The sequence below is a fragment of the Saimiri boliviensis genome, chromosome 3 (assembly GCF_048565385.1).
Source record: "Saimiri boliviensis isolate mSaiBol1 chromosome 3, mSaiBol1.pri, whole genome shotgun sequence".
In the NCBI taxonomy this organism is placed as follows: domain Eukaryota; kingdom Metazoa; phylum Chordata; class Mammalia; order Primates; family Cebidae; genus Saimiri; species Saimiri boliviensis.
The window spans coordinates 38,193,724-38,213,568 of NC_133451.1; the positions used below are offsets into that span (position 1 = coordinate 38,193,724).

Consider the following 19,845-nt stretch of genomic DNA (forward strand, 5'->3'; position numbering starts at 1 on the left):
AAATTACAAACTCAGGGGGAAAATATTTGGGAAAGGCACATATACTGACTAGTAATTTGGGCAAATTACTTAATATCTCTGTGTCAGTACCCTCATCTAATAAAGGGGATACTTTAGTGACAAGGATTAAATAAGATACTGTATACCAAGTGCCCAAAAGAGTACCCAGTACAGGCTAAGCATTCAGTAAACATCAACTCTACTTCCAGAGCTCACAAGGCTTCCAATTTGGGAAGGGTTTCTAATTTTGGCTCTGTGAGTCTGAAAGGTCCAAAACAAATATCAACAGATACAAAACCACTTAAAAGCATTAAAATATAGTTTCCTTTTTTTTTGAGACAAAGTCTCACTTGTCATCCAGGCTGGAGTGCAGTGGCGCAATCCTGGCTCACTACAATCTTCGCCTCCTGGGTTCAAGCAATTTTCATACCTCAGCCTTGCTAGGCCAGTCTCGAACTCCTGGTCTCAAGTGATCTGCCTGCCTCAGCCTCCCAAAGTGCACGGATTACAGGTGTGAGCCACCACACCCAACCAGCATTACAATATAGGTTCTTACTTTATTTTGATTTTATGCCTTTCAAGGCAGAGAAGGATTAGGCTAGGTTCAATGGCTAATGATTATATTCCCAACACTTTGGGAGGCAGAGGTGAGAGGACTGCTGAGCCCAGGAATTCAAGACCAGCCTGGGCAATTTAGTGATACCTTGTCTCTACAAAAAAAACTTTAAAAAAAATTAGCTGACATGGTGGTACGTTCCTAAAGTCCCAGCTACTTGGAAGCTTAAAGTGGGAGGACTGCTTGAGCACAGGACGTCAGTGATGTGAACAGTGACGGCACCACTGCACTCTACCTACCCTGGGTGACACAGTGAGACCTTGTCTCAAACGAAAAAAAAAAAAAAGAGAAGAATTATAATTAAGGATAATTGTTCTTATTTTACTCTGGGAGCAAATTTAGTTATAAAATTAGAATACTGGTTTCTCAAAAATTTCCATTACCATTGATTAGCAGGAAAGATAAATAAAAAATGCAGATATCCAATAAATAAACATAAAATAAGCAAATTGAATATACTAATTGTTGAGTTCCTGGAATAAATAAATTCAATCAAAAAAATTTCATGGACAAAGACAAAAAGTGACATGCTTAATGAGAAGCTAAACAGAAATTACTATTATTATTATGTTAGAGACAGGGTCTCACTCTGTTGTCCAGGCTACTGTGCAGTGGAGAGATCATAAGTCATTGGAGTCTCCAACTCTTAAGCTCAAGTGATCCTTCCACCTCAGCCTCTCGAGTAGCTAAGAGAGTAGGTGTGCAACATCATGCCTAGCTCATTTTTAAATTTTTTTGTAGAGATGGGGTCTCACTATGCTTCCAGGCCAGTCCTGAATTCCTGGCCTCAAGTGATGCTCCTGCCTTGGCTTCCTAAAGTGCTGTGATTATAGGTGTGAACCACCATGCTTGGCTAAACAGAAATCAACTACAAAGATGAATACCTGCTGCCAATAACGAGCGACTTCTGGCAAATTCAGAGCCTCACAGAGATAAACCAAATTTAGAACATCCTTTTGGAAGCAGCTCCCACCAAACCCTGCAGAAAGAAAAAAATAAACAGTATTTTAATGTAAGAACAAGACAACTTGATCATGTGACAAATTTCTTTATACTAAATTAGAAAGCTTATATTAAGATTTTTAAATAATAAAATTCAGATGGATAATTAATGGGCTTATAAATTGTATAAAATTTGCAGGCAACTTAACAACTCCACAAGTAACTTCCAAATAATTTTCTAACTAAAGTTTCATAATGGCTACCTTTAACATTTTGTTTCCTTTTATCTCCTATTTTTTTTCATTCATCTAGTATGACTGCCCCACATCCTTTACTTTAGCACAAGGTCAGCAAACTTTTTCTTTTTGTGAGACAGGGCCTCACTCTGTCACCCAGGCTGAAGTGTAGTGGTGCAAACATGGCTCACTGCAGCCTTGACCTCCTGGGCTCAGGTGATCCTCCTACCTTAGCCTACCAAGTAGCTGGGGTTACAGGTGTACAACACCATGTTTGACTAATTTTTTGTATTTTTTTTGTAGAGGTGGGGCTTCACCATGTTGCCCAGGCTGGTCTCAAACTCTTGGGCTCAAGCAATTCGCCTGCCTTGGCCTTGGCCTCCCAAAGTGCTGGCATTATAGGCATGAACTTCTGTGCTTGGCCTGGGTCAGCAAACTTTCATGGTAAAGGGCCAGAGAGTAAATATTTCAGCCTTTGTGGGCCATTCAGTTTCTGTTGAGACTATTAAACTCTGCCATTGTAGCTCAAAAGCAGCCATAGACAATATGTAATCTAATGGTCATGGCTGTGTTCCAATAAAATTTATTTACAAAAACAAGCTGTGGGCTGGATTTGACCCACAGGCCATAGTCTTTCCACCCTTGCTCTACTGCAATCCAATATGCTATAAGGACTAATACAGCTTTGGCATCAGAAACATCTGGTTACTCAGTTGCATGACTTGAGCAAGTTGCACAAGTTTCCCTGAGTGTGAATCATCTCTAAAAAGAAAATAACAGCACCTTCCTAACAGGTTATAAGGAATAAATGAGATATATAAAGTGCTGGTACTGAACCTGGCAAATAATATGCTTTCAGTAAATAGTAGCTCTTTTTATTAGAGAAAATTTTTAATTTACCAACACTGGCTTTTAGAAACTTGTTTCCAATTCTCTGGTCCATTCCAATGGCTGTTGCTACCTCTTCTACATCAGCTCCTGTGGCTTCACACAGAGCACTTATGGAGTTAATGCTGCTTATTCTCTGGGCAAGAAAAGCATTTGCCGCCTTAAAAAAAAAAAAATTAGAGAAGAGTAAGATAAACTAAAAGAGAAATTTTATATGTCTAGTTTATATTTCATTGAGTTGATGCAGATTACTGAGGGAGATATATAAGATACTGATGGGCTCAATTTGAGAAGACAATGGATGTAAGGGAAAATGTTTTAAATTAGAGAAGACAGATGATTAAGAAAAAGGGTAAAGGGAGGGAAACAGTGATAAAAACCAAATTACTATTTTAAGATTTCAGAATTTTTCAGATTATTTTATACCCTGATATTTGATCCCCCTTGCGAAAATTATTTCATAATTTGAATGTGCAAGCATATCTTCTTACTACTATTAAAAAAGTATCTTGTGTAGCTTATCAGGCTTAAAATAAATAAATGCTTGGCTTTAATTTAATGGAGAGTTGAATGCTATATACTAACCAGTTTGGAAAGCTCTGAAGACCAAGTATTAGTGGTGAGGATCTTTTCTCTGGGAACCCAGTGCTCATATACAGCACAAAGGGCCTGCACAGCTCTCTGGCCCTCTGGAGTTTCATCCCCTCCAATCAGTACTCTGTCTGGGTTCTTTAGGTCCTTAATGGCCGTTCCCTCTGCCAGAAACTCAGGGTTGGACAGCACCTAGAATCCCAATACAAAGGAAATGGGTTTTTTGTTTTGTTTGAGCTGAAGTCTCGCTTTTGTCGCCCAGGCTGGAGTGCAATAGTGCAATCTCGGCTCACTGCAACCTCCACCTCCCAGGTTCAAGCGATTCTCCTGCCTCAGCCTCCTGAGTAGCTGGGACTATAGGCATGTGCCACCCCGCCCAGCTAATTTTTGTTTTTTTGTTTTTTTGTTTTTTTTGAGACGGAGTTTCGCTCTTGTTACCCAGGCTGGAATGCAATGGCGCAATCTCGACTCACCGCAACCTCCGCCTCCTGGGTTCAGGCAATTCTCCTGCCTCAGCCTCCTGAGTAGCTGGGATTACAGGCATGCGCCACCATGCCCAGCTAATTTTTTGTATTTTTAGTAGAGACGGGGTTTCACCATGTTGACCAGGATGGTCTCAATCTCTCGACCTCGTGATCCACCCGCCTCGGCCTCCCAAAGTGCTGGGATTACAGGTTTGAGCCACCTGGCCCGGCCCAATTTTTGTATTTTTAGTAGAGATGGGGTTTCACCGTATTGGTCAGTCTGGTCTCAAACTCCTGACCTCAGGTGCCTGGAAAGTTTTAAGCTAGAATTAATTATGGGCAACTTTAACAGATCAGTATTTACATAAGTATAACCAGTATCTAACGCTTCATTTTTCATACCTGTAAATTCAAGTTGGGTTTTGTATTTGCATCAAATATGCGACGAATACTTTCTGCTGCCCGCACTGGAACCGTGCTTTTCTCAGTCACAATTTTGTACCCATTTGAGTTTTGCACAATGCGTCTAGCACAAGCTTCAATATACTTCAGATCTGCTGCCCGGCCTTTCCCCATTCCATAGGTTTTTGTTGGAGTATTCACCTGATGAAAATATATGGGATAAATAACAGAGTACCTGTGAGATAGTGATTTCGAGATATACCCTGAACTATTGATTCAAGTGCAGAGTTAACAATCATCAGTAGCCTTGATTTAATCCACCATTAGATTCACAGAAATAATACATTTTATAAATATAATCATCAGAAGAAATAGCTTGAGGCATCTAGAGAATTCATTCGATAAATTTTTGTTGGGAAGCTACTATCTGTGTGCCAGATAACCAGGGCAGGCAGAGTCCAGTTAAGCCTTAAAAATATGAAAATGAATGAGTCAGTTATCCTAAAGGATTTCACAATCTGAAATGAAACAGAAGCCTTCTCTTATTCCCTTTATTGTATGTATTACTATACTCCTTAAAAATTAGCTTTAAGGCCGGGCGCGGTGGCTCAAGCCTGTAATCCCAGCACTTTGGAAGGCCGAGGCGGGTGGATCACGAGGTCAAGAGATCGAGACCATCCTGGTCAACATGGTGAAACCCCGTCTCTACTAAAGATGCAAAAAATTAGCAGGGCATGGTGGCACGTGCCTGTAATCCCACCTACTCCGGAGGCTGAGGCAGGAGAATTGCCTGAACCCAGGAGGCAGAGGTTGCGGTGAGCCGAGATCGCGCCATTGCACTCCAGCCTGGGTAACAAGAGCGAAACTCCGTCTCAAAAAAAAAAAAAAAAAAAAAAAAATTAGCTTTAAAACGCCTTTCTTTTTTGTTTTGTTTTGTTTTTTTGAGATGGAGTCTTGCTCTGTTGCCCAGGCTGGAGTGCACTGGCACAATCTCAGCTCACTGCAACTTCCACTTCCTGGGTTCAAGCGATTCTCCTGCCTCAGCCTCTCAAGTAGCTGGGACTATAGACACGCGCCACCATGCCCCACTGATTTTTTGTATTTTTGGTAGAGACAGGGTTTCATAAATCATGCAGGCTGGTCTCGAACTCCTGACCTTGAGATATCCATCCACCTTAGCTTCCCAAAGTGCTGGGATTATAGAGGTGAGCCACCACACACGCCTTCTTTTTTTTTTTTTTTCTTTTGAGATGGAGTCTTTGTCACCCAGGCTGGAGTGCAGTGGAGTGATCTTGGCTCACTGCAACCTCTGCCTCCCAGGTTCAAGCAATTCCCCTGCCTCAGCCTCCCGAGTAGCTAGGGCTACAGGTGCATGCCACAATGCCCAGCTAATTTTTGTATTTTTTTTCTTTTTAATATGGAACGCTTCATGAATTTGCATGTCATCTTTGCGTAGGGGCCATGCTAATCTTCTATGTATCATTCCAATTTTAGTATATGTGCTGCCGAAGCGAGCACAATTTTTGTATTTTTAGTAGAGACAGAGTTTAGCCATTCTGGACCTGGCCTCCTTTTTTATTCCTCTATTTTTATAGTCCTATATTGACAGCCTTTTAAAATATCTACAGTATCATTCACAAATGCTTTCTGAGCTCATTAAAGCTAAACATTATCTATCGTCTTCAGGATATAGAATACTATGTGGACAAAGACTTTTTTTTTTTTTTTTTTTGAGACAGGGTCTTGCTCTGTCACCCAGGCTGGAGCGCAGTGGCGAAATATTGGCTCAATGCAAACTCCACTTCCCAGGTTCAAGTGAATCTCCTGACTCAGCCTCCTGAGTAGCTGGGATTACAGGTGTGCCACCACACCCAGCTAATTTTTGTATTTTTAGACTGGGTTTCACCATGTTGGCCAGGGTGGTCTCAATCTCTTGAACTTCGGTGATCTGCCCGCCTCAGCCTCCCAAAGTATTAGGATTACAGGCATGAGCCACCACACCTGGTCAATGGACAAAGACTTTCCTATAGGGGAAAAAAAAAAATCATGAGCCCAGAGTCTAGGCATTTAGTTTTGGATTACAGTAACCTTGGAGAAGTGTGGCTGCCTCTGCCTATATCGGGCTCTCTAAAAACTAACACATGAGTGTGCTCTGACAAAATCAAAGTGCTCTGAAAAGTCTAAAACTTAAAGAGAATATAATTATTTTTGAAATAATAGAAAGGAGTAATCACTCTCTTCTCTTGATAAGATTATAACCTAATGGGAGACTAAATAAAGGAACGAAGTGGAAATAAATCAAAACTTGAAGATTGAGTTGAGGTGTGAAAAGCAGGAGGAAAAAGTTGTTTATATGCATGGAACAACTTAGGGCAAGAGTTAGATGTAATGGAGTACAGAAAGGCAAAGGCAGCTCATGCTGTAGGGTGAAACTGGCTGGAGATGGGAGATGAGTTTTCAAAAACTGTTGTTTTCAGCGCTCCTTTACCAAAGGAGGCTGTCTGATCAAACAGTTGAAAACTGATTGCTACAAAATGATTCCTGTCTGGCATTCGAAAACATATTATTTTTAGATGTCCTTTCTGCAAAAAATTCTATTACCATTCCAGGCTCTGGAATTAGACTAAGTAACTCACTTTTTCCAGGTACCTACTCTAAAATATTTTCTTATTTTTTTATGCCTCCATTGTAACTTTCTGTAAGTTTAAATAGGAGATGAGTAGGTAAGTCATAGAAGCTGCATCAGTTTCTCTGAAGTGATTAAGGAGGTCAAAAAGAAGAGGCTGAATTCTTTTTTTTTTTTTTTTTTTTTTTTTTGAGGCAGGGTCTCCTTCTGTAACCTAGGCTAGAGTGCAAGGTGCAGTGATGGTTCACTGCAGCCTCAACCTTCATGGTTCAATCAATCCTCCCACCTCAGTCTCCCAAGTAGTCAGGACCACAGACACACAGCACTATGCCCAGCTAGTTAGAGACAGGATATCACCACGTTGTCCTTGCTGGTCTCAAACTCCTAGGCTCAAGCAATCTGCCTGCCTTGGCCTCCCAAAGTGCTGGGATTACAAGCACGAGCCATCATGCCCAGTTTGTAAAGATCTTAAGTCATATAACACCCTCCTCAGCTTCCAGCTGGTGATAGCTATATCATTACATACAGAATATTTGAGTAGATGGTCACTAGGACAGCAAGATATAAGTTGCTTTGGTTCAAATATTGAATTACTATAGTTTAATCTCAAGTGGTGCTTCTGTTTTTTTTCATTATAAAGGTAGGACAGTTCAGCCACATTATGAGGCAAAGGTGTCTATTGGTTAGCCTGATAATCTAACCAACATATGCCAAGTTATAAACAATTAATGTAAAATTCATTTAGATAGGAGATGCCTCTAAGTTTGCAAACTGATTTTCTTCATCTCACCTCTGCCAACCACTGGAAACAAGAAATGATGAAATAAATATGAAATATACTATCATCACATGTGCTCTCAATGTTACCAGCATTTCCTAGTTCTAAATCTCAGATTAGCACTTTATTGAGTTTATTTGTTCAATGACTTGAAATGACAGATTTGACCAGATGATTATGGGGTTTTGTGAACTGTCAGACAAAGTGACAACCAAAATGCAACTGGACAACTCTATACTAAGGAATTTTGAGGCTTAATACCAATGGATTTACTATTAAAATATGATAAAACTTTTATATAGACAAGAATACATTAAAATTCACACAGCAAAGGAAAATACTTACAGAAATAAATACAAGATCAGCTTCTTTGATGGCATCATCAATATTGGTAGAAAAAAATAGATTTTTTCCTCGACAGGATTCTACCACTTCTTTTAGTCCTGGCTAGAAAGAAAAAAGAAAAGGAACTGTACATCTAAGTTGCCAGTTATGTGAGATAACCTAATCATATAGAATTACTTTTGTTAAAGGGGACAGTAATATGGTGATTTAAATGTGTAGGTTGCTCTCAAATTACCTTTGTAGAAAAGTTAAGGATCATATACCAAAGGCCACAAGTGCACATCTTATTTTTTTACTTTTTATTTTTTTAATTATTTTATTTTATTTTTTAATATGAAACGCTTCACGAATTTGCGTGTCATCCTTGCGCAGGGGCCATGCTAATCTTCTCTGTATAGTTCCAATTTTAGTATATGTGCTGACGAAGCAAGCACACATCTTATTTTTTTAATAGAGACAGGGTCTCTGTCACCCAGGCTGGAGTGCAGTGGTGCAATCTTAGTTCACTGCAGCCTCTGCCTCCTAGGCTGAAACAGTCCTCCCATCTCAGCCTCCCAAGTAGCTGGGACCACATGTGCCACCATGCCTGGCTAATTTTTGTATCTTTTTTTGGTAGTGATGGGGTTTCAAAATTTCACTGTGTTGCCCAAGCTCATATCAAATTCCTAAGCTCAAACAATCCTCTTGCCTCAGCTTCCCAAAATGCTGGGATTATAGGAATGAGCCACCATGCCCAGCCTATTTATTTTACTTACTTATTTTTGAGACAGAGTATCTCTGTCACCCAGGCTAGAGTGCAGTGGCATGATCTCAGCTCACTGCAACTTCCATCTCCCGGGTTCAAGCAATTCTCCTGCCTCAGTCTCCGAAGTAGCTGGGATTACAGGCATGCGCCATCACACCAGGCTAATTTTGTATTTTTAGTAGAGTGTATTTTTAGTAGAGATGGGGTTTCACCACATTGGCCAGGCTGGTCTTAAAATGACCTCAGGTGGTCCACCCGCCTTAGCCTCCCAAAGTGCTGGGATTACATGCTTGAGCCACCACACCTGGTCCATGTTATTTTATTTTTTGATACAGGGTTTTGCTCTGTCCCCCAGGCTGGAGTGCAGTTTCGTGACAACAGCTCACTGCAGCCTTGACCTCCCAGGCTCAGGCAATCCTCCTGCCTCCTCCTCCCAAAGTGCTAGGATTGTAGGCTACCATGCCCTGCTTCATAAGTATACTAAATAAAGCAAAATGGAAATTGCTGTTGAACTAGCTACAGTCAGAAGAGCAGCTCATTTAATGCTTTGTCATTGTTTACTATGTGCCTCACTCATAAGAGTTAATTATTAACTCTGAGTATCAATACAATTTTCTTTTTTTTTCTTTTCTTTTTTTTTTTGAGACGGAGTTTCGCTCTTGTTACCCAGGCTGGAGTGCAATGGCACGATCTCGGCTCACTGCAACCTCCACCTCCTGGGTTCAGGCAATTCTCCTGCCTCAGTCTCCCGAGTAGCTGGGACTACAGGCGCGCACCACCATGCCCAGCTAATTTTTGTATTTTTAGTAGAGACGGGGTTTCACTATGTTGACCAGGATGGTCTCGATCTTTTGACCTCGTGATCCACCCGCCTCGGCCTCCCAAAGTGCTGGGATTACAGGCGTGAGCCACCGCGCCCAGCCTCAACACAATTTTCAGAAAATTCAAGGTCCTCTGTGATTGCAAGCAAATCTACTTTGCATTGTCATTATGAGTGCACATTTTTTATCCCCAATAATTCAGGCCATACAACTGGCTGTGAAAGTCAATTTATTCTTTATACTTAAATAAATGTATATTTTTCTAAATCCTATTACAAGAAACCCTTTTATTTTTAAAAAATTCCTAGTTTTGAAACAAGAGATATATTTATGTTAAAAATACGGAGGAGTATAAAACCACTTAAAAAATATCCTTACAAAAAGAAAATCAAGGGCCTGGCGCAGTGGCTCACGCCTGTAATCCCAGCACTTTGGGAGGCCAAGGTGCATGGATCATGAGGTCAAGAGATCGAGACCATCCTGGTCAACATGGTGAAACCTCGTCTCTACTAAAAATTAGCTGGGCATGGTGGTGCGTGCCTGTAATCCCAGCTACTCAGGAGGCTGAGGCAGGAGAATTGCCTGAACCCAGGAGGTGGAGGTTGCGGTGAGCCGAGATAGCGCCATTGCACTCAAGCCTGGGTAACAAGAGAAACTCCATCTCGAAAAAAAAAAAAAGAAAGAAAGAAAAGCCTAAATCTGATTGGACCTGTCTCTGTAGATCTAACTACCAATTTACATAAAAAAGAATAAGTTCAAAAACTCCAAGGGAACTCAACCAGCAAAATCCAGACTGAAAAATTTCTTTCTTTTTTTTTTTTTTTTTTTGAGACAGAGTCTTACTCTGTCACCCTGGCTGGAGTGCAGTGGCGACATCTTGTCTTACTGCAACATCCACCTCCAGGTTCAAGCAATTCTTGTGCTTCTACTCCCAGGCAGCTGGGACTACAGGCGCACACCACCATACCTGGCTAATTTTTGTATTTTTAGTAGAGATGGGGTTTCTCCATGTCAGCCAGGATGCTCCCAAACTCCCAGCCTTAAGCAATCCACCCGCCTCAGCATCCAAAATTGCTCAGATTATAGGCATGAGCCACTGTGCCCGGTCTTGACTGTGAGAATTTCTAGGCAATAAACAAACTGGTTTCTTCAACCAACAGATAGAAGAGAAAAAAGGGAGAGGAAACTGTGAGCATTAAACTATTATGGGCTACCAGACTTGGCAACATGGCAAAACCCTATTTCTACTAAAAAAATTTTTTTAAATAGCTGGGCATGGTGGTGTGTACCTGTAGTCCCAACTATTTGGGAGGCTGAGGTGGGAGGATCACTTGAGCACCCCCAGGAGGCAAAGGTTGCAGTGAGCCAAGATCAGGCCACTACACTCCAGCCTGGTCAACAGAGCAAGGCCCTGTCTCAAAGAAAAACAAAATTATCTTTTAGAGATACATGATAGGCCGGGCGCGGTGGCTCAAGCTTGTAATCCCAGGACTTTGGGAGGCCGAGGCGGGTGGATCACGAGGTCGAGAGATCGAGACCATCCTGGTCAACATGGTGAAACCCCGTCTCTACTAAAAATACAAAAAATTAGCTGGGCATGGTGGCACGTGCCTGTAATCCCAGCTACTCAGGAGGCTGAGGCAGGAGAATTGTCTGAACCCGGGAGGCGGAGGTTGCGGTGAGCCGAGATCGCGCCATTGCACTCCAGCCTGGGTAACAAGAGCGAAACTCCGTCTCAAAAAAAAAAAAAAAAAAAAGAGATACATGATAAAGTATTTATGGATTAAATTATAAATAACCAGCATGGTGGTAGTTGGGAAGGGAGACTAGCCATGTAGATAACAGTTGAAACAAGGTGATAGGCACATAGAAATTCACTGTACTATTATCTTTAACTACATGCTTGAAATTATCCATAAGAAAAAGAAAACAGAGGCCGGGCTCGGTGGCTCAAGCCTGTAATCCCAGCACTTTGGGAGGCCGAGGCGGGTGGATCACGAGGTCAAGAGATTGAGACCATCCTGGTCAACATGGTGAAACCCCGTCTCTAATAAAAATACAAAAAAATTAGCTGGGCATGGTGGCGCGTGCCTGTAATCCCAGCTACTCAGGAGGCTGAGGCAGGAGAATTGCCTGAACCCAGGAGGCAGAGGTTGCGGTGAGCCGAGATCGCGCCATTGCACTCCAGCCTGGGTAACAAGAGCGAAACTCCGTCTCAAAAAAAAAAAAAAAAGAAAAAGAAAACAGACCTAAAGCACTGAAGCTGACTCTTAGGGGAGAAGCTTCAAACAATATCTATGTTGTTGAGTGACTACTCTATGGGTGCTTTTTCATAGATTCCCGTATCTTATATTCCTATAGATAGCAGGCAGACCTAACTTAAGAGATAAAACTGGATTGAGACTTTCCTTCTAAAGGTCTAACGCAGTTACAGTGTATGGTTGGTAACAGTCATAAATAAACAAGTTTTGGCCGGGCACAATGGCTCACACCTATTAATCCCAGCACTTTGGGAGGCCAAGGAGCGGGGATCACCTGAGGTCAGCAGTTTGAGACCACCCTGGCCAACATGGCGAAACCCTGTCTCTAATAAAAATACAAAAATTAGCCAGGAGTAGTGGTGGGCACCTGTAATTCCAGCTTCTCGGGAGGCTGAGGTAGGAGAATCATTTGAATTCGGAAGGCAGGTGTGGCAGTGAGCCAAGATCGTACCATTGCACTCTAGCCCAGGGGACAACAGTGAAACTCTGTCTGAAAAAATAAACAAAAAATAACCAAGCTCTTCTGGGGAAAAAAAATAAACATATTAATGTTAGCTAGAAAATGCTACCATCAAATTTTCAAATGCTTTCCTGTTGAATTTCAAAAGCATAATATGAACTCATTTTTCAGTGAAATAGCAACAAAAAAAGGCAACTGAGATAGCTCAGTAAAATAGAAGCATATTTTTCTAAATTCTCTAAATACACAAAATTTTTTTTTTTTTTTGGAGACGGAGTTTCGCTCTTGTTACACAGGCTGGAGTGCAATGGCGCGATCTTGGCTCACCGCAACCTCCGCCTCCTGGGTTCAAGCAATTCTCCTGCCTCAGCCTCCTAAGTAGCTGGGATTACAGGCACGCACCACCATGCCCAGCTAATTTTTTGTATTTTTAGTAGAGACGGGGTTTCACCTTGTTGACCAGGATGGTCTCGATCTCTCGACCTCGTGATCCACCCGCCTCGGCCTCCCAAAGTGCTGGGATTACAGGCTTGAGCCACCGCGCCCGGCGAAATTCACAACATTTTGAAATTCCAGTTAAAAATATTTGTGGCACCAAACTCTAAATATGAAAGATGCCATTTATCCATCTAAGGTCTGCCTGATGTTAGTACAATAATCCAAAAATATATTAAACTTACGTTCATGTTATAAAACAGTTTATTTTATTTTGACAGGATACCACTTTTTAACTTTATTATAATATGGCAATTATACTAAGAGACAAAATTAGAAAAAAGGGAAAAAGGCTGGGCATGGTGGCTCATGCCTGTAATCTCAACACTTTGGGAGGCTGAGACAGGTGGATGACTGAGTTCAGAAGTTCAAGACCAGCCTGGCCAACATGGTAAAACTCTGTCTCTACTAAAAATATAAAAATTAGCTAGGTGTGTTGGTGGGCACCTCTAATCCCAGCTACTTGGGAGGCTGAGGCAGGAGAATCGCTTGATCCTGGGAGGTGGATGTTGCTGTGAGCTAAGATCGTGCCATTGCACTCCAGCCTGGGCGACAGAGCAAGACTCCGCCTCAAAAGAAAAAAACAAAGAAGGCCGGGCGCGGTGGCTCAAGCCTGTAATCCCAGCACTTTGGGAGGCCAAGGCGAGTGGATCACGAGGTCGAGAGATCGAGACCATCCTGGTCAACATAGTGAAACCCCGTCTCTACTAAAAATACAAAAAAAACTAGCTGGGCGTGGTGGCGCGTGCCTGTAATCCCAGCTACTTAGGAGGCTGAGGCAGGAGAACTGCCTGAGCCCAGGAGGCGGAGGTTGTGGTGAGCCGAGATAGCGCCATTGCACTCCAGCCTGGGTAACAAGAGCGAAACTCCATCTCAAAAAAAAAAAAGAAAAAGAAAAAGAAAAAAAGAAAGAAAGAAAAAGAAAACAGGAAAGAGAAAAAATTACCCATAATCTCACTGCACTAACACAACCATTATGATAGACATCTTTCTGGTCATTTTTCCCACCCACATTACCCGAAGTAATGTGTTTTAATGTCCATAATGTTTTTTGTTGTTTTTTGTTTTGTTTTGTTTTTGAGATAGAGTCTTGATCTGTTGCTCAGGCTGGAGTGCAGTGGTGCAATCTCGGCTCACTGCAACCTCCACCTCCCAAGTTCAAGCGATTCTCATGCTTCAGCCTCTCAAGTAACTGGGACTACAGGCATATGCCATCACACCTGGCTAATTTTTTCTGTTTTTAGTAGGGATGGGTTTTCACTGTATTAGCCAGGATGGTCTCCGTCTCCTGACTTCGTGATCCGCCTGCCTCGGCCTCCCAAAGTGTTGGGATTACAGGTGTGAGCCACTGTGCCCGGCCAATGTCCATAATGTTTTATATCCAGATTTTTAAATTTTAATTTCTTATCAGTTGCACTTATAGATTTTTACATTGATAGTGCATATAAATTATTTAATAAAACAAAAAATAAAGAGCATAAAAACAGAGTTGTTTACTATGTTTACCTCATAAATAGGAAGTGTAGGAGAATTCCACGCATTGATTCTTGATTCATTGACATCAACAACCGTTACCCTGATTTCAGGACACATATGAGCAATGACACTACATGTGGGTCCTCCAACATAGCCTGCGCCGATGCAACAGATCTTCTTAATTTCAAACATGATTGTACTAGAAAGAAAACAGTAAGATTGTTCTAATATTGAAAACAGAAAATTCGAAGAGATCATATTGTACATTCATTATACTTTATAAAAACTGTCAAGATGACAGATATCTAGAAAGATTTCCTACATTCACTCTGAGGAAATATGAAAATAGAGATTTAAAATATAACATTCCAATTGGACGACCTAGCCTGTTCTCAGCTGCACTAGCATAAAACATATGGAAAAAAACTACAGTAACTGATATTACTGAAGGGGAGCCATAAAGATTATAATGACCTAATATTTAGAAAGTAAAAAAAGTAAAATCTTTCTTAGGCCTGTAATACACTAGGACAATTTTGATTGCCGAAAGTTCCAGGATGAACATGCTTGTACAATTCTTGCTTAAATAAATGCTAGTGTACAAAGATGAAGGTTTTTTTGTGTGTGTTTTGTTTTGAGACAAAGTCTTGCTCTGTCGCCCAGGCTAGAGTGCAATGGTGCGATCTTGGCTCACTGCAACCTCCACCTCCCAGTTTCAAGTCATTCTCCTGCCTTAGCCTCCCAGGTAGCTGGGACTACAGGCATGAGCCACCACACCTGGCTAATTTTTTTTTTTTTTTTTTTTTTTTTTTAATTTTTAGTAGAGATGTGGTTTCACCATGCTGGCCAGGCTGGTCTCAAACTCTTGATCTCAAGTGATCTAGCTGCCTCAGCCTCCCAAAGTGCTGGGATTACAGACATGAGCCACTGTACCCAGCCAAAGATGAGTTTATAACAGGTTTAGATTATGATGATATAGAGTAAGATTGGTTCCACAGTCCAGAATTGGCCTCTGAGATTATATGCCCTACACACAAATTTGGCTTTCGAAGTTTATTTTTAAGTACTAGGCAATGATCATAAACTCCATTTCAACTTTAATCAGAAACCATAAGATGGCTAAAGAAAATGTAATTTCTGTAATTACCAAAGCTGTTACACAGATTTTTTTCTTCTCAATGCCAGCAGAAAAGTGGGTTACACAGATTTTGATAGGTTTCAAAAGCATTAGGTAAACTGATTCACACTAATCAAAATTACAAGGAACTGATTTATACATAAGTATGCCCATTTATCTGTTATAATGAGAACTATCAAACTGATCATATTCTTAGAAGCAAAGAAATGATTTTGCCTTGCCAAGACCTCAGATATCATCTAATCTAACCCATTCACAGACTGCAAAGAGAAGGAAAACAGTAATCAGAGAGTTTAAGAATTTGTTAGTATACTCCTGCATGAATCAAGAGAACACATTCTGGAAGGCTGGCCTAATTTGGATGCCTGGGAAGAAGAATATCCCTATTATGAAAAAAGACAAAGCATATAATGAAGATTTTCCAATTTTGGCTTGAGTCTGTATTAAACAATGTTATAACTTTTCATTTGGTTCTCTGGATAGATTTTTCCTACTATAAGAAAATGAGCTGACTCACCCATGTAAGTACTCTGGACTGTTTGTAGCCTGTGTTAATAAACTACTAATCTAGCTTATACATTGATCTTTTAGTGCTGCAGATATCAACTCATAGAGTCTGATCCCTCATGACTTTTATTTTTATTTATTAATTCTTTTTGAGACAGGATCTGACTTTGTCACCCAGGCTGGAGTGCAGTGAGACCATCTCAGCTTATTGCAGCCTCTGCCTCCTGGGTTCAAGTGATTCTCATGCCTCAGCCAGCCAAGTAGCTGTGACAACAGGTGCTGCACACCACCACACTGGGCTAATTTTTGTATTTTTAGTAGAGACAGGGCTTTGCCATGTTGCCCAGGCTGGTCTCAAGCTCCTGAACTCAAGCAATCCACCCGCTTCAGCCTCCCAAAGTGCTAGGATTACAGGCATGAGCCACCATGCCAGGCCCCTCATGACTTTTAAAAAAACTATTAAAAGAAATAGAATTTTGGCCAGGCAAGGTGGCTCATGCCTGTAATCCCAGCACTTTGGGAGGCCAAGGTGGGTGGATCACAAGGTCCAGAGATCGAGACCATCCTGGCCAACATGGAAAACCCCATCTCTACTAAAAATACAAAAATTAGCTGAGCGTGGTGGCATGCACCTGTAGTCCCAGCTACTTGGGAGGCTGAAGCAAAAGAACTGCTTGAACCCAGGAGGCAGAGGTTGCAGTGAGCTGAGATCACACCACTGCACTCCAGCCTGGTGACAGAGCAAGACTCTCTCTCAAAAAAAAAGAAAGAAAGAAAAATAAATAGAATTTTGGTAAAATAGTAAAAATTGACAGAATTTTGAATCATATGGTTCAATTAAATAAAGCAGTATTTTTTTTTTTTTTTTTTTTTTTTTTGAGACGGAGTTTCACCATGTTGACCAGGATGGTCTCGATCTCTCGACCTTGTGATCCACCCGCCTCGGCCTCCCAAAGTGCTGGGATTACAGGCTTGAGCTGCCGTGCCCGGCCTTCCAATGATTATTAATTGAATGAATGAGTAACTCTCCACAAGGGTCTCTCTTTTTCAGATGAAGACTTCTATGTAAATAGTTTTAGTTCAGATTGCTTATCATAGTATTTTTGCAGTAACTGACCAGAATACTATCAAGTTCTTTTTTTTTTTTTTTTGATACAAGGTCTCACTCTGTTGCCCAAGCTGAAGTGTAGTGGCACAATCTGGGCTCACTGCAGCCTCCATCTCCCAGGTTCAAGCGATTCTTCCACCTCAGCCTCCCAAGTAGCTAGGACTACAGGTACCCACCACCATTCCCAGCTAATTTTTGTATTTTTTGGTAGAGACAGGGTTTCACCATGTTGGCCAGGCTGGTCTCAAACTCCTGACCTCAAGTGATCCACCTGCCTCAGCCTCTCAAAGTGCTGGGATTACAGGCATGAGTCATTGTACCCGGCCAAGTTATTTTCTTGAGTCAGCATGTTTCCCCAGAGTTACTACCTTTTTTTTTTTTTTAGATAGAGTTTTGGCTCTTGCACTCCCAGGCTTGAGTGCAATGGCTTGATCTTGGTTCACCGCAACCTCCACCTCCTGGGTTCAAGCGACTCTCCTGCCTCAGCCTCCCAAGTAGCTGGGATTACAGGCATGCGCCATCACATTTGGCTAATTTTGTATTTTTAGTAGAGACCAGGTTTCTCCATGTTGGTCAGGCTAGTCTCAAACTCCTGACCTCAGGTGACCTGCCTGCTTGGGCCTCCCAAAGTGCTGGGATTACAGGTATGAACCACTGCACCTGGCCCCCCAAAGTTACTTCTTATCTGCCTTGATTGTAAGACCACATTTCAACTTGTTTTACATACATCAGCTGGGGTAGACTACTGATGGCAGGTGGACCTGCATTATAGAACTGGATGTGTTTTACAGAAGCTTTATTTTGGGTATTCTTGCCTTGCTATTTCCCATGAAACACGGCTTATAGATGACAATGGGAAAATTACTGAAGAAGCTGACGTACAATCTGTGCAAGTCCAGTTAAATGGTCACTTGGAAGTTACAATAAAATCTTCAATAAACTTTAACATGGAGTTTGATATAGTGCTAGTGATACACTTTGCATGACACAGATAGATGTCTCCCAATTCCATTTACTATTTCTACTTTCATGTACCCTCTGGCCCTCTATTGTTCTGTCAGAGACACGCGAGTGTTTCCTTGTTAAATGGGTTATTTTGAAATGAGTTTTTACCTCTGTATGTTGGGAGAGTCACAACAAACCAAACCATTCCGAAACTACTCTTCATATAAAATGTCATAAATTTCAAGTAAACATTCCAACCCAGAAGGGGTCACTAACAAATAATACATGTCCTATCACAGTCTAAACAGAATACAATTCTTCTAGCCCCAGCTCTCTACAGCATGCTTTGCATAGGTACCCAGGAGCTAACAATGGGCATTATAGTTGGATACATCAGTTTCACACATCATTTTAATCATTTCCAGAAATTAAACAGTAAAAGATGCCTGACCAGAGAAAAACATTTAATCAGTAAGAAAGCCGGTATAAACTTTATATCTAAGGGTTATCATGTAAAGCTGTGGAAGTAAACAGGAAGGAAGATAGATTATGCTTATCCAGTTACAGATTTTGTTAGAAAAAGGAGTACAGCGACGGGAGAAGAAATGAAATCCTTTCAATCGGGGTTGTCTACCCTTTACCTTAAACTGGATCCTGGCCACTAACAGGCACATCTCAGAGCAGACAGTCAGCTCTTTCATTTCCAGAACTCCCCTGAAGAAAGACTACTGTTTTCCATTTCGTAGGGGATTTGAAGAAACTCAAAGGCTCACTGTGTCTTTGAGGTCTGTGGATAGACAGCTACTGCTCTGTATGCCCATGAAAAGATTCCTACCAGCAAACTCCTCTTTTCTCTATACTAGAACTCCCAACCCTACTAAGTTATCTTCCCAAATATTTATAGGATTTACAATTTTTTTCAAGATCTCACAAAAACATGGTCTCCCGAGGCACCCAAGAAACGCCTTCCCCGACATCCAACAGAGCAATTCTAGGGTGTGGGGGCCAAGAATGGATTCCAGCACATCCCAGACAGATATCACGACAGTCTTAAGATTTTGCTCTCAAAAGGGCTTTCTGGCTTCGTTTCTATTTGGCTTCTTAAGAGAGGCGGCCTGAGAAAAGCAGCAGCCCCTCAGGTGAGCATACGTTTAAACACAAACAAAAGACTACGACTCTGCAGCCAAAATGAGGTCCCCAACGAGAGAACCGCTTCCTGTGGTGGGCGTTCGGCTTTGGAGGCTGCAGGGAAATCTCATCCAAGTCAGAAAGTGGGTAGAAGCAGAAAGAGAAGGAGATGGAAGACTCACGAGTCTTGAATAAGAAGCCCAGGCTACCCCGTCCCAAGGACAGCAGTTCCAAAGCGCGGTTCCCGCCCAGAGCCTCAAAAAGACGCAGGTCGTGTGAGACTGGAAGCCAGGGACCGAGCGCAGCGAGCGACTGGGAGCAGCGCGCCTACCCGGGAGCATCCCGCCCCAGCGGCGGGGCCAGCCCAGCAGCGGCGCACACCCACTTACCAGCAGCAGGCGCGGGGACCGCTCCTATCCCGATCGTCCGGACAGCACCTTCCTACGCGCCGCGCTGCCGCAGCTTCTCCACCCGCGCCCCGCTCTGCCTGTGCTCCCTCTCCGCGCACGCCTCTCCCTCAGGCTGCCACGCGCTGCACCCTGAGTCCAGGGCCTGAGCCCGTATTTAAAGGCTTCGGCCCGAGAAGGCGGAGGCTTCATTCCCCCGCAGCCAGGCCCTCCTGGATTCTGCCCTCAGCCTCTTCCTAGCTCCCCCCTCCGCTAGGCCGGGTCCCTATTTCCTTCAGGGCCTGGGGCGGGGTGACGGGGACGGGGCTGCTCCTGGAGGGGCGGACCTGCCCCGCCCCTGGCCAAGCTGAGCGAATCCGCTGGGGCCAGCTCAGCGGTTCCGCCCCTACCGCGAGCGGCGCCGGGCGGGGCTGCGTGCGTGGCGTATCCGCCGGACCCGGAGACTGGGGCGCGTCGCGGGTGCAGG

At 42.5% G+C, this 19,845-nt stretch overlaps 1 protein-coding gene and 2 non-coding genes across 3 annotated transcripts in view; all 3 read right to left on the minus strand.

Annotated features, from left to right (window-relative positions):
- The window catches only part of UGDH (UDP-glucose 6-dehydrogenase), a 28,894-nt gene extending 9,252 nt beyond the window's left edge, over window positions 1-19,642 (minus strand). The window contains exons 1-7 of the mRNA XM_010338194.3: window positions 19,362-19,642; window positions 14,177-14,345; window positions 7,889-7,990; window positions 4,140-4,340; window positions 3,268-3,465; window positions 2,695-2,842; window positions 1,501-1,595 (exon numbers count right to left, since the gene is read on the minus strand). Of these exons, the coding sequence (XP_010336496.1) occupies window positions 1,501-1,595; window positions 2,695-2,842; window positions 3,268-3,465; window positions 4,140-4,340; window positions 7,889-7,990; window positions 14,177-14,338 (906 nt within the window). The 5' untranslated portion in view covers window positions 14,339-14,345; window positions 19,362-19,642. The remainder of the gene's footprint in view (window positions 1-1,500; window positions 1,596-2,694; window positions 2,843-3,267; window positions 3,466-4,139; window positions 4,341-7,888; window positions 7,991-14,176; window positions 14,346-19,361) is intronic.
- Window positions 5,551-5,657, minus strand: LOC120363736 (U6 spliceosomal RNA). Its single transcript, XR_005579189.1, has one exon. It is a non-coding gene; the product is annotated as a U6 spliceosomal RNA (small nuclear RNA).
- LOC120363717 (U6 spliceosomal RNA) lies at window positions 8,216-8,322 on the minus strand. The gene has a single exon (XR_005579170.1). It is a non-coding gene; the product is annotated as a U6 spliceosomal RNA (small nuclear RNA).
- Window positions 19,643-19,845: the final 203 nt, after the last annotated feature.